The sequence below is a fragment of the Canis lupus genome, chromosome 34 (assembly GCF_048164855.1).
Source record: "Canis lupus baileyi chromosome 34, mCanLup2.hap1, whole genome shotgun sequence".
Taxonomy (NCBI): domain Eukaryota; kingdom Metazoa; phylum Chordata; class Mammalia; order Carnivora; family Canidae; genus Canis; species Canis lupus.
The window spans coordinates 26562967-26587023 of record NC_132871.1 but is presented as its reverse complement, the minus strand read 5'-3'; the positions used below and the strand labels follow the sequence as shown (position 1 = coordinate 26587023).

General features: G+C 36.4%; 1 protein-coding gene across 16 annotated transcripts in view; it reads right to left on the bottom strand.

Moving 5' to 3' along the window:
- The window catches only part of CCDC148 (coiled-coil domain containing 148), a 281608-nt gene that overhangs the window by 217234 nt on the left and 40317 nt on the right, over window positions 1-24057 (bottom strand). For 3 of the 16 annotated variants that reach the window (XR_012024034.1, XM_072811481.1, XM_072811482.1), the window contains exons 1-2: window positions 1495-1621; window positions 384-505 (exon numbers count right to left, since the gene is read on the bottom strand). The exons of 1 other annotated variant lie outside the window; for it this stretch is intronic. Coding sequence is in view for 4 of the 15 variants with exons in the window: in XM_072811481.1 (XP_072667582.1) it covers window positions 384-505; window positions 1495-1600 (228 nt within the window). In the remaining 11 variants the exon portion in view is untranslated. Of the gene's footprint in view, window positions 1-383; window positions 506-1494; window positions 1625-1665; window positions 1729-24057 lie in introns of those variants that run through there. 12 more of the 16 variants (XR_012024032.1, XM_072811479.1, XR_012024042.1 and 9 more) reach the window with 8 other exon arrangements.

The window sequence follows — 24057 nt, the reverse complement described above, 5'->3', positions numbered from 1 at the left end:
GGCACCTGAGGGCATATTTATATCATATTGCAAAAGGAGCCTTAAATCAGATGATAATCCATGGCTGGCATTTATTTGCAATTCTTATTTTTCAGAGTAAGTTAGAAATTGCTGAATGTTAATAAAATGGCTATCTTTCTAAAAGTAAAGACCTCAGGATTGTTAGGACCATTAACTGAGGAATGCATATAAACTATAGAGCACAGTGTCCCAGAGCACTCAATAAACATTAGCTGCTATTCACTATTAACAATAGTGAATAGTGGAAGATTCTAAAAACTATTTAGAATGTCATTTAATTTCACATTTACATTGTAAACATCATTTTACTTTCTGGAAACACAATTTTCCAAAACTAGAAAACACACATACACACTTCTAACCTTAGGCTCTATAGAGGCAGACGCTAATTTTTTTGCTTCTGTTAATGCATGCAACTGTTGATAGTCTACTGGTTTATACTTGATGCTTCTCATTCCATTTTTCATTTGGAACACCAGATTATCTGTTTTTCATCAAAAACAGAAAATGACAAAAAATAGTATCATATTATTGGAAGTCTAAATATAGTTATGGCAACATTTTGACTGCAGGTCTTATTTTTAAATATTTTTAAGCAAAACCAAGAAATAATATTACAACATTCATATTATATTTGAAACTCTAGCTCTAGAAACTTTAAAAATAATTACCTCTATATACTTTGCATAAAATGACTTCTAACAGAACATAAAGGGAATATTTCCATTTAAGTAAGTATATTGAGAATTTCAGAAAATTATAATGCCAAGATAGAAAGCGTGACCATTCTTTTTATTTAAAAAGTTTTAGGCATCAACCGTGAATATTTAAGTATCATCTTATTATAAATTAAGTAGATTTTTAAGTCATAGTTGTATTTTTTTTTTTTAAGATTTTTATTTATTTATTCATGAGAGACACAGAGAGAGGCAGAGACACAGGCAGAGGGAGAAGCAGGCTCCATGCAGGGAGCCTGACCTGGGACTGGATCCTGGGTCTCCAGGACCACACCCTGGGCTGAAGGTGGCGCTAAACCGCTGAGCCACCTGGGCTGCCTCATAGTTGTATTTCTAACAGAAAAATTGAAAATATTTCAATTAAACTTGAAAAAAGGTTGAAACTGAGAGCTAAAAAACTTAATAGGTCAAATAAGAATAAAATGATATAAAATGATCAGGTAAGCATTATCCATTCAAATACATAAAATGTCCTAGTTTAGTATGATATTCACTGTTCTGATCAAGTAAAACATAAGTAGAAGGTACTCAAAGACCAAGTAGATTAAGTATAATAATCTGAGTAATTCAAGCAAAAAATAAAATAAAATAAAATAAAATAAAATTTAGCCCCAATTATACGAATACTTATTCTGTGCCATATAAAATAATTGAGACTAAGTATATCATGGATCACATAACTTTAAGTAGACTCTAAATGATTGAGGACAAGCACAGTAAAGGAAAGTATGGTTACCTTGACCACTATTGAAGAAGATTAAAGCATGCATTGTAAGGCAACTGGAGACATCTTCAGTATGACCAAACAATGAGCTTTCCAATAAAATTTTGAAAATCAACATTCCAACTTTACATCATGCATAATCCACAATAAGTCATAGAACACATTTGGAAGTAGGAAAAATACCTAAAATACCGTTTTTCTGAACTGCCATGAATGGTTGGTCTCTTTTATTCAAGTCCTCCATATCTGTCAAAAAAAAAAAAAAAAAAAAAAGACAGCTAAAATTTCACACTGTTATTTTCCAAATGTTTTTAAAGATGTGTTAATCATTGTGTTTTTTTAAAACAAAGCCCAGGACTGAGTGCCTTAACTCTTTGTATTTACTAAAATTTGCTTCTCTGAGTTTTAGAAGCTGCCTTCCATTAGTTTTTTGCCTCTATGCTTTTCCTGTTCTTGGTGTCTCCTTCCAACCTCTGAAATTTTAATCTCCTTTTCTTGGATTGTATCAGTGACCAATAAATATTTTGTGATTTAAAAATTGTGTAAGTTTTATCTTGAGTTCCTAGGAGGAAAAAAACTACATAAATTAAAGAATAAAGTCAAGTAACTCACTACTACCATTAAACCAATCAGCCTTTGTGGCTGACTTCTAGAAAGCACTCAACGCACAGCTGCCCCTTCTTTCAGAGCTGGACTCAGTTTCAGAGAGTAGCCTTGTCCTAAGGTATATCATGGCTGGGGCAGCCTGTACCCAATGACTAAGCAAGGAGGGACTATAAATCCTACCAGTTTGGGCCCAATGTGGGTCATTCTGATGGACAATATTTCATCCAAAGCTCCCTGCGGGGTTGACCCAGACTTTGTTGGACCTGCATTGAAACTGACTTTTTCATCTGCTCAATCCTGCTTCTTCCTTCTTCCTTTCATGGGTATGGATCTCTAATGAATTTCCACCCCAAGCTCTGTCTCAGCATCTCCTTCCTGAGAACCCAACTTGCAGTAGCACAAAACTAAGTTAACATATTTTTAGGGTGCCTCCAGGGCAACAGATTGGTCAAGTGGTGCTTTAAGTAACTGTAACATTTTTCATAAATTTTTGTTCCATATCCACTAGATTGAACTACTCATGTCTAGTGACTTTTGCAGTAGCTTAAGTCTTCTTAAAGGGAAGAGAAAGCACAAGTTCATGACTTTTGGAAACTCTCTCTCATCCCATTCCTTTCCTCCCATGATAATTTATATCTGTCTTCACATCTGCATGTTTACTGGCTCAAAGTCTGTCTTCCTCCACAGACTGGTGGCCTATGTGTGTCTTACTTCTGATTGCATTCCCAGTGCCTAGCACAAGTAGTAAATGTTCAATAAATATTATTTGATAAAATGGATGAAAGATAGCTGAAGATAGCTTGATGTGTTCTAGCCTCGAGAAGGGCTGCAATACCAATTCCTTAGTCTGTACTACAGCTTCCCTCTCCCAACAATAAATTTTCACTTTTCAAAAGTCTGACTTAATTCTGTAGTCTACCGGCAGAAATGGCAAATTTACATGCCTTAGAAGGTCATCAGGTCAATGAAAGAGTTACAAGGTACACAACCACAGGGAATGCAGAAATGAGATGAAATGAAAAATTAAAGAGCATTTCATGCCCACAGATAATCAAATACATTTTTTTTCTTTTTATTAACAAAGGTATTCCACAAATAAAGCCAGTATCCAAAACAAATGGTTGCTACATTCAGCAGCCAGTTCATGAGTTCTGGCCGACTGAGTCTTACCTCTAGTTCTCATCTCCATTCCCACCTGGAATTTGTCTGAGCTTGCTATCTCTTCTTGGAGAGACCTTGTCAGTTCCCTCATTGATTACCTTTAGGTTTTCCTCAGATTTAGGATTCATTTTGGGGGAATTTAGTTTGCAAGACTGAGGTCCTGAAACAAAGTGGGGTTTTGCAGACTTCCTTTAGGTTACCTTGGTCTAACATTGCTTAGATTCTCAGATTTTCTGAGGAAAGTCAGGACGTCCACACAACATTTCTCACTATTTCTACATGATTCAAATAAGAAACTTATAATAGAATACATTCTGGAAATCAAAATTGCAAACAAAAACTACTCTGTCTTCATGAACTTGAAATCTAGTTTGGTTGCAACTCTATAGAAGACCAAGCAAAAACACTTCTTGACCTAAATTTTTTAATATTTATATATAAGTCATAAATAATTACACTTATCTTTCAGGGATGTTGAGGATCCCTGAACTAAATAATTGTTAAACTGAAATAGTATAAAATTGACAATTGTAGTTTTCTAATATTGGAGAATTAGATAGGCATTAGATTTAGAATCTGAAAAGTTCACATATAATTTAGTCTAACTTCTCATTTTAACGTATAAGATGATTGCAGCCCAGAAAAATGACCAAGATCACAGAAAACTTCAAGACCAAAATCTCATATTAATAATACAAAAATCTCTGAAAATGAAGATGTATATCATAAGCAATATAGTGGCCAAATCCAATCTGAGCTGAAATCATTTGGCAGCAAATTTGACCCAAATCAAAGTTCATTTTATTTAATGTGGACATTCATACATTTGTCCAAAAATGTTAATGTGTTTAATTTTGGGGTGCTACCCAGATATCATCAGTTTTAAGTAATGTAGGGCATATGCTCTATATCACATTTTTTTAAAAAAATCTGAAAAATCAAAACTACATATCAAAACTACATCTGGCACCACAGCCTTCTGATAAGATATTATGAAACTGTACTAAAACAAACAATCCCTGATTCCCAAACAAGCATATGTCATCTAGGCCATTTCAATTTTATGCTTACTAGTGAACTTCAAAGTGGCTACTTCAGCCTAGAGTTAAAATGCTTTTGGCTGAGTAACGGCTATTTGAACAGAATTTTCCATGTTAAATAATTTTAAAGCACTTAGTTCTAAAAATTATTCCATGTTCACATTATGTGACATTTTAGAAATCGCTTATGAGTATTATCAAAATGTTAGACCTTTTAGATCTACTCAATTACTGAAAATATTTTAAAATAATATATTTTTATGAGAAGTTTCTTATGGTTTAGGAAGACTGTTTTGATATATAATGTAACGATAGCTTTGCAGTAGCTAGAGGATTGGATAAAGATTTTAATATAAGGTTAATTTTTACAGATTTGATAGAGAATCTAAACTTAAAAAACTACATGACCTCAACTGGTCTCTATGGGGTAGTTAAGCAAGAAGGACTTCTCTAGAGATGAGAAAAAATAGCAAAGAGATCATTTATATAACAAGGCAATCTTTTTACAGTGATAAAATTTGTATTATTCTCTTTCCTAAGAAAATCTCTTTTAATACACCAAGGAAGACAATGTCAGTTGTACTTAGGCTTAGAATCGTACAGCACATAGCTGGTTTGTTAGCTCTAAACTGCCTGACTGTGTAGACATGTACATTAGCCAATCACCCCATGAAGGGAAGTTTTCAGAAGTGTCAGGAGTTTTGCTAGGTCAATTAGGGTGAGAACAACACCAATATGAAAAAATATCTTGGGTGTAACATCATATTATAACCTTTTTTCATATGAAAGATCTCCTTTCAAATGTGACTTCAAATACTACAGCCAAAGTCTGATTTAAGCAATACTTTTCTAATATGCAGTATTCTCTTTTTAATTCTAAGTAGAATGGTGCCCATTACTTCCATTGTGAAGCATTATACATTGTTGTTGGTATAAGGTAAAAATATTGTCCTGGAAAAATTAATGGAACCAAAGCAAACCTATTAAAGTTTAACAAAAATAAAGTGTTCAGTTACATAATAAATATTTCACAACCAATTCAAACATAATGGGGGAAGCTCTCACTCAAAAGAGCAACTACAACAGAACAAACAAAAACAAAATATCTGGGAATAAACTGTACAAGAAGTGTGTAGGATTCATACTCTAAAAAAAACCCAAAAAAGTTTGCTAAAGGAAACAAGACTTAGATAAAGAAAATCAATTCTGATTCTGTGGACCAAATATTTAACAGTGGCAATTTGGGGATAGTAGGATTATAGTTGATTTTGATTTAGAAATTCTGTTCAAACAAAAAGAGAAAAAATATTTTTTACAGGAAAAGAAATACATTTTAAAAAATACTAAGCAGGGGCAATAATTATTTCACTATATATTAGGGGAAATGATGCCACAGTTTCCGTATTTTACCAGTCAGAAAAGAAACTGGATTTCATGACACCAAGAATCCTTTAAGTTGTGAACTTGTATATATAATTTTCCACGCTAATATTGAACTGACTTATTTCTCCTCTTCTATTAAAAAACAGGATATGCTAAATACATTTGTAGAATTTTGTAGAATTTGAAAACATTACCATTAAAATATTAACAAGTTCGTTTTTTAATGCTATATGTGGAATAAATATATTAAACTATCCTTTAAATTATAAAAGTACTGGTTAAATAATATGAAACTGTATAGAAAAATATAAGGTAAAAATTAAAATTTCCAGCCCTACTTAGCCCTAATACTCCAAATTTTTTAGCCCTGGCAGTCATTTTCAATGTTTTATTGTATATTCTTTCAAAGATTTTCTATGCACATGAAAGTACATGTGTATATTATGATATATGCAATTATGCATATATCATATGCAATTATGATATATGGACAGTTCTACAAGTTGTTTTTCATCTATAACTTATCTTTCCACATCATTCTATTTATATGTCTAAAGATATGTACAGACATATGCATGTGTCTAAAGGTATATATAGACATATCTTTAATGGCTGTTAAATAACTAATTCACATACATATCACTATTTTTAACCAGTACAAGAATTCAAGAATGAAATTTTTCAAAAAATACTTTACCCTTTTACAGCATAATAAAATCCAGAAGCAGAAAAAGGAAATCTATAAAATTTCTGCCCTTTTTCTAATTCATATAAATTTGCTTATGAAGCAAATTCTATATATACTCACCCTTTATGAATATCCCTTTCTTTATTTCTATAATAGCTCAAGGAGGGAATCTATTTAGATTCCCTCAACTTCACTAATGAAAATGATTTAAATAAAAATTTACTTTTCCTATATGCTTTTCCAATAAAAGTCTAGGGAGCAAAGTCAAGTAGAAAGAACAGAATTAATCAAGGCAAGCAACCCACAAGTTTCTGAGGGACTTCAGAGTTCCACAGAGAGTAGAAGTAACTTCAGTAGAGCCTCTCATGCCCTTGTTTCTGCTACATCCTCAAAGCTGTTCTCATCATTTCAAAAACACAAGAGAAGTTGCATGTGTACCTAGTTTAAAGCAGTACATAGTAAAAACAAAGAGTGGGGAGAAGAGGGAAATATCAAGAAGAGGGAATAGATAAATTCACAAAACTCATATTGATAGACTCAGAAATTCTAACCAGAAGCCATGACTGGCGATTTTAAGCTCTGCAAAACAACATTGGGAAATTAAATAATTATTTATGAAGAAATATTACTTTATCCCTAATTTTCTCCCTAAATGTGCAAGCCATAAAAGAAGAGTATTAAAAGTGATCCTCTGTTGTGAAAAGACTCACCACTTGCCCTTTCTGACTTGCAATTTTGGACATGCTTAAACTGGACACTTCGTCAACCTTCTTCTGACACCATCTGGGAATCCAGTTCCTCATCCTATACACCTGGACTTGAAGTTAGAGGCTTGTCTGCTTCCTCCTGGTCCTTTTAACTTCTAACTTCTCCATCAGTAGAAGAGCATCATGAAATTCAGCCCCTCCAAATCTTTTGTTTAGATTTTTGCAGTAGCATTTTATCTGTTCTCTGGCCCTGGCTGCCATCACGCAAGTGCCTGAATAAGCGATGTCTCAAAAACCCAAATATTTCTAATCCCCCAAATGTTTTCTCATGGCCTTCCAGGATGAGGTTCAAATTCTGCATACCAGGACCTTTTATTTTTTTAAAGATTTTACTTATTTATTCATAAGAGAGACAGAGAGAGAGAGGCAGAGACACAGGCAGAGGGAGAAGCAGGCTCCATGCAGGGAGTCTGATATGGGACTTGATCCCAGGACTCCAGGGTCATGCTGAAGGCAGACACTAAACCACTGAGCCACCCAGGGATCCCCACTAGGACCTTTTAAATCTAGCTCTTCTCTTTTAGCCCCTTCCTTACCCATTACCCATTACCCCACATGCGCGTTACACTCCAGCATTCCTAAAACATTTGCAGATCTCAGAATACTCACAGCACATCTGCTATGGTAGGCAGAACAACGGCCTACCAACAATGTCCTCATCCTAATCCTCAGAACCTGTGAATAAATGTTATGTGGCTAAAGAGAATTAAGGTTGTAGCTAATTGGCTAACTTTAGCTATGGAAATTACTCATGTGGGCCCAATGTAATCACAAGAGTCCTGGAAAGAGAAGGCAGGTGTGTCATAGAGAAGGAGATGGGAGTGAAAAGCAGAGGTCAGAGAGAAGATAGTTTTGAAGATGCTATTCTGCTAGCTTTGAAGATAGGGACCAGACTCAAAGAATGTAGGCAATTCCAAAAAGCTGGAAAGAGCAAGGAAATGGATTCTCCTTAGAACCTCCAGAAGGCATGCAGCCCTGCTGGAACCTTTATTTATTTATTTACTTATTTATTTATTTATATTTATTTTTTTGGAACCTTGATTTAAACCCAATGAGACCTACTATGGATCTATGACCTCCAAAATTATAAGATAATAAATTTACGTTGCTGAAGCCATGAAATTTGTGGTAATTTGTTATTTAGCAATAGGAAATTGACAGTGCTCTTTCATACCTCCCTACCTTTGCATATGCTGTTACCTATGGTTGGAATGCCTTTCTCAACTCCTGCTTCTCTGGCTAATGCCTACGTACTTTTCAGTCTCGTTTTAAGCATCTTACTATAGTTTCTCTAAATCCAGGTACAGATTATTTGAATCCTTTCTTGTGCTACAATTATACTTTTGTAAATCTGCTGATGCAATTATTCCTTTGTTTAGTGTTAATGGAACATCTATAACAGACCAGACTAAGGAATATGGATTTATTCAGGCTCTGCAGAGAGACCTGCCCTGAGTATCTCATCTTTAGTAGCCCCCTTAATCCCCAGTCACTCTTTATTCCTCAACCTAATCATTTCCCTTCATAGCACTTCTCACTATGTAGCATTATGCTATGGACTCGTTCATTTATTTGCTTATTGTTCACATCTACAACTAGGATGTATGCTCTAGAAAAGCAAGTCCTTTGGCTGATTATCTCTATTTCTCTTGAGTGCCTAAGATAGTGTGTATTATATACTAGACATTCAACAGATATTTGCTGAAAAAGCACCAGGTGATTGCATTACAGGTCATGTCCAGGCCCTAGGCATGGTACTATTAGAGGCAAACTCATAGTTTCCCTTCCTCTTTCCCAATTTTTAAAATCTAGGCTTGCTTGTAGGAAATGAAAATTATTATCAAAAACAAACTCCAAATCAAAATAGGCAGTGCACTGAGGCATATGCCAATAAGTAAGAAAGGAGAAACACCCCCACTTGACCTTGGTGAGTTTCAGCACTGACAGTAATGTAAGTTCCTGTTAATTACAGTTGGAGGTGCCCCTTGACCAGCTATTCAGCTGCCAGTCACAGCACATAACACATCTGTGTCATCTTACCTCTTCAAGAGTTTGAGGATAAGAAGGACATTTCTTGCATAGTACACACAGATTACCTGGCTTTATCTCCAATATATATTGTTCAATGAAAAAAGCAAGTTGCACCATGATACCATTACATAAACATGCAAAGACACCAAAAAAACGTTATGCATATTACACACACACTCCCCCATACATGCATCCTACAAAGGACAAAAGTCTAAAGGATATACAAATAGATCAAACTAGGGAGGATACTGCAACTGGAGGTTAGTTTTAAAGGGGACTCTATCTGTAATGAAATCTTGGCTTTTTTACAAAGAGAATGTATATATGTATACTTATGTAAATAAAAACAGCAAACATTACCTCCCAAGGTCTTATTTCTAAATAATTATATTATCTATTGTAGAATAAATACAATTATATTTGAGTTTATAAGGGATTATCCAGTAGGTTCTGTCGGTGAGAGCCCCACAGCCTACTAACCCGACCACGCCCATTTCTGAACCTCCTGAACTTGGACTCCTCCAAAGGACCTTTATCCTCCCAAGTTGTGACAACTCTGTGAAGCCAGGCCTGAAATACCCGGTTAACTTTATCTTTAGTTTTGAATATAATCTTTCTTTTTTTTTTTTGAGAGAGAGAGAGAGAATGAGAGTGAATATGCACAAGCAGGGGGTAGGGAGGGGCGGAGGGAGAGGGAGAGAGAGAGAATCTGAAGGTCCAGCATGGAGTCTGAGGTGGGGCTTAATCTCAGGACCCTGAGATCATGACCTGAGCTGAAACCAAGAGTTGGATGCTTAACCAACTGAGCCACCCAGGTGTCCCAATCAAATAATTTTATACAAATTTGTTGTGCCTTATACAAGAAATTTCTTCTGACATCTTCTTTAACTAAATGATTCAAAACACAATATTTTAAAATTTTACTTAATGGTCACAAATGCACTATTCATTCTTTTGATTGTAATTTTGTTCACTAAAGGAAAACTATTAACATCAAGGCCACAAGCAAGGTTAGAGAGTTCAACAACTAAATCGAACTTTTCACTATCCCACTATGACTGCTGAGGAAATTCTATCACCTTCATTTTAAAACTATGGCAGATATAACTAGGTGTCAATATCTATTCCCCCGTTTTTCCTTCCTAGCAGAATCCAATTTTTTTCAGGATTAAAAGATTGGCCTTCCTTGATATCCCTGAGACTCAAAGTGACCGTGTGACACAGTTCCAGCCAATGTGACCTAAGCAGAGGTCTTCTGGGAATTTGAGTACAAGATTTGTTTTTTTCATATGAGCACTGGTCCTTTTTCCCTGTTCTTCCTCATTTCTTCTTACCTGGAAATGTGGATGTGAAACTGGACATGGATAGGCCATCTGTGACTATGTAGTGAGTATTAGGATGAAAGATATATACTAAGTATCGCACAGAAGAAAGCCAAAAGGAGCTCAGCACACTGATGATATCAAGAATCTGCTATACCAGCTGTGGACTACTTCTCTCTGGGCTTGTTATGAGAGAAATAAATCCCAAGCTTCTACAAGCAGTTTCTGTAACTTTCAGTCAAACAAAATTCCCAATTGATACACAATGGGAAAATATGAAGCACCCAGAAAGTTTTGATGCTTTTCCACATAAAGCAGAATAAAAATTCTTCTAGAAAAGAACCCATCAATACAGCACAGGATAAAATACTAGAAAATATTATTGTGGTTGCTTTTCAATAATAGCATGAGAAAATCACAGCTAGAAAAATTTTCTGTTTGAAAACTCCAATAGAGTTTCATTTGCAGTGTAGGTGGTTCTGGAAGGGGAAAGAAAAACATCTTAAGAAACTTAATTTCACCATCAAAAATAACACAGAAGAATGTATCTGTGGGGTTCAATACTCTAAAATAAATAGTTTTTCCACAAAGGATCAACTATATGAGGAGAAATAAATCGGGTTTTAAAATTTTTTAATAAAAAGTAACAATTAGCCACTCTTAACAATAAAGACTATAGCACTCTGTTAAATGACAGTGCTTGGAACACAGTAGCACTAATACATTTTGAATGAATGAAATATAATGAGTAGGAAATATTTATTTTTGTGTGTAAGAGAAAGATCTGTAGGTGAAGATGTGAAGAAATTAAAGGAAAAGATTAAAGGAATTAAGATAAAGTTTAGAAGAGGAAAGAAAGTGTGAAGAAAAAGAAAATTAAAAAGAACAAAGAGAGAAAGAAAAATGTGCTCATTTCCTATTTCTACTTTCTAGTTCCCTTAAGTTTGGCCAAAAACAGACAGCATCTTCCTCCCTATAAAGGCAAACTCACAGTTTTGATCAGCTACACTGAAGTGGCTAGAAGTTTTACTGCAGAGGAGGTAGAGAAGGTAATTTTCAAACACAAAGGTGGGCCCTAAGGCAGGTGTGGTGGGATTTCCATTGGCAGGAGGCAACTAATTCAGGAAGAGCAGCTGCACTCTGAAGGAGACGGAAAATCTATCTGATGTAAGCAGATAGGCTGAATGCAGAAAGGGTAGTGAGAGATGTCACTCTTGTCTCAATTTTTGTTTCAATCTAATTCTTCACCCAGAAAAAGGGGAAGGAAATCCTCCACTATCTTCTATTTCATGTACTCCTTCCACAGGGATCCATATTCTCTGAATAAAGTTGGAAGTCCTTGTATGAAAAATCTCAATAATATCTTATGAAAATCTCAAAAATATCTTAGAAGAAAAATAAATTTCTCTCCTTTAACAAAAAAGTGAAAGAAGAGTTCTTTCTGCCTGGGATGGTGTGAAAGGAGGGTAAGGGGGAAGGTGGTGGGAGGCCAATTGTCATGTAACACAAGGACAAACCATAAGAATTTGGCTGCACGTGGATTTTCCACTTGGCTTTAAAAACACCATCAGAATAATTTGTTCTAAAATATAATGGTCAATAATACATAAAATAGCCACTAACTACTTGTCAGTGGCAATTGAAGACATGAGATGCAAGAAATATCCATGCAATGGGAGATTTTAAAAACCTGCTCCTGTAGAAAACATTGCCAACAACATGGATTTGTTTAAAATTTAATTGATATGAGAACACTACATTCTCAAAACTAAGATACACCTTAACTCTAAAGCAGTGTTGGGCTTTGGAATGAGACTACAGAAGAATGAGTTCCAGCACACTATTTTTAAATTATGGAACTCTCTCAGCAAATGACTTAAATGATAAAAAAGACCTAATATTGTAAATGTCAACTCCTTCAAATTAATTTATATACTTCAATTGAAATCCTAAGAGCGGAGGTGGGCGGGGGGTTGGGTGACGGGCACTGAGGGGGGCACTTGATGGGATGAGCACTGGGTGATATGCTATATGTTGGCAAATTGAACTCCAGTAAAAAAAAAAAAAAAAAAATCCTAGGAGATTTTTTGGTAGAAATTGGCAAGCTGATTTAAAATGTGTATAGAAATGCAAAGGACAAAGGATAGCCAAGGAAATCTTGAAGAAGAGAACAAAGCTGGAGGATTTATAGTATTATATATCATGATCCATTATGAAACTGTAGTAATTAAGACAATGTGTTATTGGCACAAGGATGGACAACTAGGCCAATGAATAGTACAGAGGGGCAAGAAACAGATCCATGCATAAATGGTCACCTGATTTATAAGTTACACTGAGTAACACTGCAGTTTGCAAAAAACAGTCTTCAATAAATGGTTTGGAGATAGCTGGATGTCCATATGGAAAAAATGAATCTTGACCCCCTACTTCCTAACATTCACAAAAATCAATTCCAGATGTATTAAAGATCTAAATGTGAAAGATTTTAAAAATGAAACTTTTAGAAGATTACATAGGACAACATATTCATGACCTTGGAGTTGGCAAAGATTTCTTAAACAATTCACCAAAAAAGCTAATCATAAATGGAAAATGTAGTAAGTTGGGAAATACTAAAATTAAGAACTTCTGTTCATCCAAATACACCATTAAGGGAGTAAAAAGGCAATGCAGAATGGGAAAATATATTTGTAATATACATATTCAACAAAAGACTTGTATCCAGAATTTAGATGTATTTAAATGCCTACAAATTAATAAGGAAAAGTCAGGGAACCCAATAGAAACTAGGGCAGAACACCTGAATAAACACTCCACAAAAAAAAAAAAAAAAAAAAAAAAAAAAAGTCTCCAAATGGCCAATAAACATATTAAAAGGATTCAATTTTATTCATTAGGAAAATCCAATTTATTTTTTTAAGGATTTTATTCATTTATTTGAGAAAAAGAGCATGAGTGGGGGAGCAGCAGAGGGAGAGAAACAAGTAGACTCCCCACTGAGTGTAACACCATCTTGGGGCTCGATCCTACAACCCAGAGCCAAAACCCGGAGTCATATGAGCTGTGTTATAGTTAAACACCTATTGCATGGAAAGATAGGTATTAGCTTCCTCACATTGCTGTAGGTCAAACAAGGTTTCTGGCAGCTCCTTAGGGAGCCCCAGCATGTTTCCTAGAGTGTGAGGTCGCCCTTTGGCAAGACAGGGTCACCTGAAAAGGGAGAAAACATTCCTTGACAACATCTCTCTGGTATGCCTCTTTGCCAAAGCAACAAGGGCATCCTGAAGAGGAAGACTCTGCATTTTCTCCTCTGCTTTTTTCTTTTCTTTTTAAAGATTTCATTTACTTATTCATGAGAGACACAGAGAGAGGCAGAGACACAGCAGAGGGAGAAGCAGGCTCCCGCAGGGAGGAGCCTGGGATCACTAAAGGAGCCAAAGGCAGACGTTCAACCACTGAACCACCCAGGCATCTCTCTCCCTTGCTTTTCTGTACTGCTGCCTTACCCAAGTCCTTAAATTGCAAAAAGTGTGGCCTTGCCTCTTATTCCTAATGTATAGCTCCCTTTATGCTAAATGGGTTAAATTATACTCTCAGCTTAGATTCTATATACTCAGAAATAAAAATTATACTCATTTTTATTTGGTTTTAGCTATAATGAGAGGCATCCAGGAGTAAGAAATACGTATGAATTGAGGTAAAAGGGGAACAGAATTTACCACTTATTGAGAGAGCATCTGTAATACTTTATACACTATAAAATAGCTGCTATCAGTCCCATTTTACAGGTTAAAAAACTGAGGCTCAGAGAGGTTAAATAAGTTGTTCAAGGACATGCTTTTAGGAAATGGTTAAAATAGGTTTTAAAGCCACTGACTTCTTTTTACCAGTCCAGTGATTCCTGGTGATTTCTTAGGCTTCATTCTTTCATTCATTCATTTTAAAGCTCGCTAAGAAATGTCAATGATTAGCCCAGGTTAAGACCTACTGTAGTACATATCACTGCTTCCCTAAACCTGAAAGCAAATTAGCCATATACAATATGATTACAGTGCAGATTATTTTTTTTTTCATGAGCTTTCATCAGCTCCAGCCTCTCAGAATTTTACTCTCAAATTAGGAGATAATGCTTTTAACTGGGGCATCCAGATATCACCATAAATTCAGATTGAAACAATTTTTCCCCTTGCTCTCTCAACCCAAAGACAAATACTCCGAATTCCATGTTTAGAACTAGCATCTTACCATAAGCCCCAAACCCAAGGACAGTTTCTTCTACCTCTTTCTATTACACAATTCTTGATAAAAAGTCAACCTAGGTCCCTAAAGTCACCAGGTGTCCATTTTTTCTTCAGGGACTCCCCCAACCCCACCCTTCCCAGATTCCTTCCCACATATTCTATTATCCCTCATGTTCTCAGGACTGGTCACTATGCATTCACCTTCATTTACTTTTAGCTTACATTCATCCTTAGCTCTAACAGTCTGCCCCACTCCCATTCTAGTTTTTGCTAATCTATCTCTGGTAATCAACTCAAATCCATTGTTATAACTGAGCATCCTTGCAGGGAACAAAAAAGTATGTAAGAATACATATATGGTTAAGTTCTGTGTCCTTTTGAAATCGTCCTTTGAGTACTTCCTTGTCTTCTGGAATAACATATTTTCCAGTGTCATCTTGTGCTTTACTTGTCACAGTCCTGGAATCAGCTATTTTTTCCAAGGAGCTCTGGTTTTTTGGAGGATGGTATTTAGAAGTCAAAATCTGGACATTAGATGTACTCATGGCTATTGGGATGTCACTCCTCCCTGATCCTCCCTATGAGCAAAGCTAGAAATACACACACACACATATACACAACCCTCTATATTTACTTCTATCTCTATTTCTTCTTAAAAATTAGGTAGATAGTGCCACCTGGGTAGCTCAGCGATTGAGCATATGCCTTTGGCTCAGGCTGTGATCTCAGGGTCTTGGGATCAAGTCCTGCATCAGGCACCCTGCAGGGAGCCTGCTTCTCCCTCTGCCTATGTCTTTGCCTCTCTCTGTGTGTCTCTCATGAATAAATAAATAAAATCTTTTTAAAAAATCAGATAGATAGATAGATAGATAAAGAGACTATACGATGCACACTGATATGTCCAACTGCAATACAACAGCATGAAATTCATTCTCATTTTCTCCCTTTCTACATTTGTAACTCATTCTAATAGTAAGAAACCCAGCCCCTGTTATGCTTTATATTTTTTTTAACTCATCAACACTCCGTATATAACCAACCTCTCATCTCTGATGACAGCATTCCTCCTCTACACCAACTCTCTCTTCAATCCATTTGAGTTCCAACAATCCACAGCAGTACCTTACCACTACCACATAAGCTCCAATATCCCAATGCAGACTAGAACCTTCTAAATAGATTTTTTCCTCACTCTGACTCCCCATCTGTCCTGCAGCCCTCTGCATGGACATGGCTTCCCCTCTGAGTTTCAAAACTTCATGTGATGTATATATTCACACTCTACTCACCCCACTTGAGCTCTAACACATTACACTGGATTACCCCCATTCATAGGTACTCCCTCAGCTTCACTTGAGTTCTGACACCCTCATGGGCTGCCCTTGCACATAAATGCAGTCCTTATCTTGGTTGATCTCTGACATCAGCACTGGTCAGGCCTCCCAAATGAATCCTCTCTTCCCCTGTTCTGGACTCCAATGCCATGTCCTGAGCCACTGACGTTCCTTCCTCTGCTAGTACAGAGACCAGTCTTGTTCTGCCCCTTCTAATGGCTTCAGAACTGATCATTCAGGAAGGGAAGAAAAAAAAGAAGAAATTGGGTAGAGGAAACATTGCTGTCTTCCTAAATAGGTAATGTACCTCAACAGAAATTCTCTACTTTATTCTTACTACAATTTGACAGTTTGCTATTGACAACTCTAAAAATATCTGATATACAAATGAATTTATCCTATAAACAGTGACACTCTTAAAATAGGAACCAGTCAGTGGAGCATCTGCATGACTTAGTTGGTTTAGCATCTGACTCTTGATTTTGGATCAGGTTATGATCTCAGGGTTGTGAGACTGAGCCCCACTTTAGGCTCTGCACTCAACAGAGTCTACTTGTCCCTTTCTCTCTGCTCCTCCCATCACTTGCTCTAACTCAAATAAATAAATGAATGAAATCTTTAAAAAAAATAGGAATGAGTCAACATTTTCTGCATTTTCTGAAGTCACTTTATTCTAAGAAATTAAAGTTTATAATCCTTAAATTAATGAAAGTAATTATCTTTTAGTGATTAGAAGGATGGGTAACCAAGGACAAAAAAAGAGAATAATATCCATTTTTCCTTCCAGAGAAGGAAAATATCATACTATTCAAGAGTGTGAGCTCCCAAGAGTGATCCCTGGGTGGCGCAGCGGTTTGGTGCCTGCCTTTGGCCCAGGGCGCAATCCTGGAAACCCGGGATCGAATCCCACATCAGGCTCCCTGCATGGAGCCTGCTTCTCCCTCTGCCTGTGTCTCTGCCTCTCTGTCTCTCTCTGTGTGACTATCATGAATAAATAAATAAAATCTTAAAAAAAAAAAAAGATTGTGAGCTCCAGAGCTAGAATATTAGGTTCAAAATGAACTCTGAGGGGATCCCTGGGTGGCGCAGCAGTTTAGCGCCTGCCTTTGGCCCAGGGCGCGATCCTGGAGACCCGGGATCGAATCCCACGTCGGGCTCCCGGTGCATGGAGCCTGCTTCTCCCTCTGCCTGTGTCTCTGCCTCTCTCTCTCTCTCTCTCTCTCTCTCTGTGACTATCATAAATAAATAAAAATTAAAAAAAAAAGTTTAAAAAAAAAAAAAAAACAAAATGAACTCTGAGGCCTTTGGCAAATTCCTTAATTCTTTTATGCCTCAGTTTTCCCAACTGTAAAAAGAGGATAACAGTGGTACTTCTTACAGTTGTGAGGACTATGGCAGATAATATACAACAATTCCTTAGAAGAGCATCTGGCATCAAAAATATCATAAAATATTACTTATTAATGTTATTACAAGGGTACTCCCAAATACTTGAAAATGTGTCCATAGGGTTTGATTCTTAGACCCTGATTTGAACAATATATTAAAATGTAGACTCTGAAACTTAGGTCTTAGCACTTATGTATCAAAAATCCATGAACATACTAAAGAGGGCACTTGATGGGACGAATACTGGGTGTTATACTATATGTTGGCAAATTGAATTTAAATAAAAATAAATTAATAAAAAAATAAAAATACATTTTGCTTAAAAAAATATCCATGAACACAAAGATAGGCACCAAATTTTATGAATGGATTTAAGACTGTATATTTATCTTCTTCCCTTAAAGACTGTGTTTGAATTAAAAACATAAAAATTTAAATTTTCACAGAAAACTTCTAAATCTCCTAGCATATGTTGGTGATCTCTAGTGTGGCAAAAATTCCTTAGAACATAATATATTTTCATTCTCTCTATAACTTGAGGTAATATAAACAAAGATGAAATAGCCCTTTTAATGAATTTTAGTTTAGTTTAAATAGGCAGGACTTGTTTCAATTATTCTAAATAAGAATCACCTGAAACAAACTAACCGGAAAAAAAGAGAAAGAAGAAAGTTTATGTATGATGGACTCTGCACTAATCAACTGCAGAACATGAGAAGATTATGATGCACTTAATTGAGCAGATCCTAGATCAACTCCAGTTTTCAACCATAGTCTCTTATGGCCAAGATCATTACTCTTTCAAAAACATTTATCCACATCACATCTTCATGAGCTCATTAATGTAAAACTTTGTTTTTTTTTTTCATTTAAAAATAATTTGACCAAAGAGATAAGTGTAGAATGCTCTGTAGGACTACTGCCCTAACTATTTAGGTTCATTCTGCTCTCTGACTTTATTAGTAATTATTTTCTCAAGATTTAAAATGTATTTCCAGAACAAGTTTCTCACATTTTCTAAATTCAGTGCAAAAGTTTAAATGAAATAGTGAAGATGAAATATCCTGCTCTAAAAAATGGCTGGCACCTCCTTGGTCATAGTCAAATAATGTCATCGTCAAACCTTGACTCAGGTTAGGCTCTGCTCATGATAAAGGAACTTTAACTGTCCAGAAATAGACAGCAAACACTGTATTGTTCATTCTCATGCTTCAATATGCATGTAGCTCTTTACTAATCAAGGTCATTCCTGAGCACTTTTTCAGAGAAAATTCTAGTTGTCTGAGGATTGAAGGTGTCCCACTTTACAAAAGAAGTTATTTTAAGAACTTCTACCCTATTTACATGCTGCTTGGGAGTACAGTGGATATAAAATAACTGCCCTTTGTCCTTAAGTGAAAACCTTTTAAAAGCAGCAGAAAGATTTAATACAGCTATGGTGTGTGTACTTTTGAAACTTGTACATTATATGGCTCAGTTCCTCCCAGATAGAAAGCTGGATAGTCCTAGATAGACTCCTGGCCAGGGAGTCTTCACTCAAAACAGGAGGATAGAAAGATTCAAACATGAATTAAGCCCAAGGAACAGAAAATCTCAGAGCCAAACATGCCAGGAGGAGAGTTAATAAAGAGGGAAAGACAAGGCAGGGACATCCAAGTTCACAATGAGGAAAATGATGCTGAGGAAAAGCACTTGGGGATGAAATCAGAAGAGTTAAGGAAAGAGTGGTGGGATTACGAATTAATTGCTTAGAGCAAAAATTTTCAGACACTTTTCAATAGCCAAACTCTTTTGTAAACAAAATTCCTTTTCCAAGATTTTAAACTTAAAGCCAAAGAAAGCTTGAAGTTGGTCTTTATCCATGACTAAAGTTCTAAAACATAAAGCTTAACAGCTGTCACAAACCATGTTTCCCACTAAAAGAAACCAGTCTGCAGTGAGCACGTATGAAGCCAGTGTGCTGAGAGATGGAGGTGATGAATTTTTCTGAGGCAAACACTGAATCTTGCCCTTGGCTTCATTTGTTCTAGCTTTGTTGGTATACCTGAGCAAATGTTTTTTGGTTTTGTTGTGCTTAAGCTATATTGCATTGTAACTAAGAATCCTGACAAATATGCTCAGGCCTTGTAAAGATTTGGCAGAAAGTAATTTACTCTGTCCAGAATCCCTCAGCATCTCCACAGAGCACCAAGGTTCTCCAGATCCGAAACTGAAAGTCACAGCTCTAATAACTATTATTTGAGACTTGTCTTTCTGTACAGAAATGGGTTTAATATGTGGCTGGTGTCAGGGATGAAACAACACATATTTCATTCATTCATTCAACACATATTTATTGGATTCCTGTTAAGTGCTAGGCACCATCCGGTGCCCCTGGTCCACTACAGTAGATGAAAGAGACATGCTCCCTGCCTTCATGGTACTTACTAATGGCCTGATGTGCTCAAGGGCAATGAATTACAGAAGGCAAGCTCTCCTGGCTATTGATGGTTGCTACTCTTTCATAATAATGCAATGAAAAACATTAGTGCTCAAATGAATTGTCTGTATTTATCATGAACATTTAATTAAAAAATCAATATTATTTGTGAAATGCCTATATCACTAGTCCTAAGACATGCTAGCTCAGCTTATAACTGCCATAAAATCTCACAGAACATTTAATCAAGGTGACATAAATGAATTAAACATTTGCCACAAAGTAATGAGGCTTTATTTTATACTAGTTATTGAAACTATTTTGCTCTTTTAAAATACTGAGAAAATATCTTTCTTTACTTCTGAAAACATGTTAATTGCTAGCCCATATTGCTTTCCTTAGCACTTAATATGATTACTTATGCATAGAAATGGTTGAAGAATCCTTCTATTACAAACCAAGATCTCCTAAGGATAACTAATTCTTAAACAGTAAAACAATTAAGTCCTAAGGTGAGATTTTTGGTGTAGTATCATGACATGAATTTGAAAGGTTTTTGCCACTATTTTGAAAGACAAGCCTGGGTTTGTAGGGTTACGCAAGTATAGTTGTAATCATTCATCAGAAGATACTTTTGGGACTGTGACCAACTAGAGACAAATAAAATCGTTCAGGAATGCAGGTGAGTGTTTCAAAGTTCCACAAAGTTTCCACAGTCACAGAGGCACAAGTGGAAGGTGTGAGAGGACAAGACCTGGATGAGAATCTGAGCAATGGGATTCAGTTTTAAGATAAAACCACAAGGAGAATGATCCCAGATTTGTTCCTTTAACTGGCAGTCTCTCTTTCCCCATGAGACAGGAAGTGCTGACCTCACCAGACATATCACATTGCAGGGTCATAATTTCGCTGCATGTACTCAGATATAAATTCATTTCCTGCATCTGAGTCATCTGATTTTTTCATCTTGGTTTCTCACCTCTAGTTTGAGGTTGTACCAGTACCAGTTTTAAAAAAGAGAAATGATTTGGGTTTCTCTGCAGAGCATTCACCTTCTGTATTGATCCTTCCATTGATTTACTCCCTCACTCAATATTTTCTGAGCATATACTGTGTTTCAGTTGCTGTGCTAGGTGCTGGAGCTACAAAGATGAGCAAGACATAGTCTCTATCCTCCAATAGCTTTGAGCATATGGTCTCTAAACTCATGATAGTGCTCTCTAAACTTTTCAAATCCATATTCAAATCCATATTCTTAATAACATTTTTATTATGTTCTGTCAATAACAGAGATTTACTATTTGTAAATTATTACAACTATTACAGGTTATTACTATTATTCTATTCCTTTCATCTAATATCTCAGGGCAAAATAAACCCTTAGGATAATGTTCTTAGATAGCAACAGTCGATATAAATCTATTTTTAAATTTTTAAAAAATTTTTCTTTTTAAGGATTTTATTTATTTATTTGAGAAGGACAGAAAGAGAGAGAGAATGCCAGAGAGAGTGTATGGGAGAGGGACAGAGGGAGAGGGAGAAGCAGACTCTCCACTGAGAAGGGAGCCTGGTACAGGGCATGATCCCAGGACCTGGGGATCATGACCTGAGCGAAAGGCAGATGCTTAACTGACTGACCCACCCAGGTGCCCCCTATTTATTTTTTTAAAAGACTTATTTATTTGAGAGAGACAGCACGCAAGCAGGAGGAGGGGGAGAGGGAAAGAGAATCCTCAAGCTGACTCTGCTCTGAGTGCACAACAAGGGCCCTGAGCTCATGACCTGAGCCGAAATCAAGAGCTGGCTACTCAACCAACCAAGCCACCCAGGTGCCCCGATGTAAATATATATTTTAAGTGATCTTAGTAATTTAAATCTTCTTCCAAACACAATCAGGGTGCTACTGTTATTGGGTTTACTTATAATGGGTTTAATAGCAGGGCCACTGCATATTGCTGCATCCAGTCACATGCCATAATGCTGCTTGGGAAATCCTCATAGAGGTATAGAGAAGTCAGCTCTGATATTTTCTTGTTACTTGTTATACCTACATTATACATATCATTAATAATCCAGGGATTTTGTAGGAATATATTTAAGGCATTTGTCCATTTTATAAAGGTTAATTTTGATTTTAAAAAATGTTAATGTAGGGTAGCCCGGGTGGGTCAGTGGTTTAGCGCCGCCTTCAGCCCAGGGCGTGATCCTGGAGACTCGGGATCGAGTCCCATGTCGGGCTCCCTGCATGGAGCCTGCTTCTCCCTCTGCCTGTGTCTTTCCCTCTCTCTCTATCTCTCTCTGTCTCTCATGAATAAATAAAATCTTAAAAAAAATTTTTAAAAAATGTTAATGTAATGTGTAAAAAACCATATAAAAGTAATTTATAACATTTCAGAATATGCTGAATATGAGAAAATGAGAGCAAACTTGGCATAATGGGGGAACTGAGCATAAGTACCAGGATGCATCCATGCATTAAAGATAAGAAAAGTTTCCTCAGATTTGAAATAAATATAAAAAGAAGATCTAACATTGCCTTCCTGCACTCTCCAGCAATGGATCAACCTGTGCTCCACCTGGAAGAACACTGGTCTGCAGAGTGAGACAAAGATGCTGACATCTGAGATACCAGAGCACAAAGGGCAGATAACCTCATTTCACTTGAGATGGAAGAACAAGGTGGACAAAGGTAGGGCTGGTGACGTGTAAAGTGAATCCTAAAGAACAGTAAGGTGGTTTCATCATATATAGGAAGAGAGAAGGCCTTAGAAGACATGGCTATTGAAATCAGGGAGCACAAGAGCAGGATATGTTTGGAGGAGTACCAGCAGGCAATTATGCGTACCTACAGGTGAGGGGGCCAACTGGGCAGCCTCAGATATAGGCAGAGAAATAATGGATGAGAAGAGGATTGACAGAAATCTGCTGGTGCCAAGAACACTGATGACTTCAATTTAGAAAAGGGCAGCCAAAATTAAATAGATGAGCTGATGAGAGAGCAGATCACAGAGGTGGATAGGTTTTTAAAGAGAAATCATCGAGGAGCATGTCATATTAAAAGACATGGCTGTAGAGCAGCTCTCTTGGTAACTAAATAAATGGCCCTTATCTCCTGGAATATCACAGAGAATAGAGCAGTTATCCAGAAGAGCCTTTCCTAGTACCAGCTATCCGTGAGTTAGACAAATGGAATAATTACATAATACATTTGATTTTAAAGGATATCATGATCATTTTGTCTTTAATGGCCAAAGAGCTTTCTGAATTCTTTGCCTCTGATATTCCTCTTTGTAGCCTTGTTACTCTTCAAAAACTCTAAGGGACTCTGGGCTTGACCAGTGAGAGGTGTGTAGGTTCAAACAGCCAAGTGAGTCCTTATCAATTAACTGCTTTCCACTTACAATCACTGTCTACCAGTTTTGAATTTATTTATGAAAAGTAAAGCTTAGCTATTATACATTAATATATGCATACATTCAAACACCACTCTTTTTTTTAGAGAGAGAGATTTTATCTATTTATTCATGAGAGACACAGAGAGAGAGGCAGAGACATAGGCAGAGAGAGAAGCAGGCTCCCTAAGGGGAGCCTGATGCGGAACTCAATCCCAGGGCCCGGGGATCAGGACCAGAGCCAAAGGCAAATGCTCAACACTGCCCCATTCAAGCACTACTCTTATTAGGTGAAATTGTATCACATTAAATACCTTAAATATCTTACAGTTTTGTCAATTATTCCTTAACAAAGCTGGAAAAAATATTACTCTTCTATTCCCAGAAAACGCAAACTTATACAGAAAGACAATATACTATATAGTTGAGGCAAAGCAGCAATTACCACTTAACAAATAACCAGGAAATTCAGTTGGGGATTCCAGGTTGCATTTGAACCACAATAAAAGGATAAAAATATTTCATAACTGGTTTCCCAAATGAAAGAAAAGGGAAAGAAAACAGAACTCTTCTGGGATTGCTAAAAAGGAGAAAGGATTCATACTGGAAGGAAGCATGAGAAAATTCTACAAGAATTGGCATGCTAAATATTAAGGGGATGTTTGGGGCAAAGCTGTCTAATAAATAACAGTCAGTCAGAGAACAGGTGTCAGGGAATTCTTAGCATCAAATCTCCCTGACTTCTTTCAACCCTTCTCACTCTTGCAAGCAGAAGGGAAAAAAGTCTGAGGAAACTCCA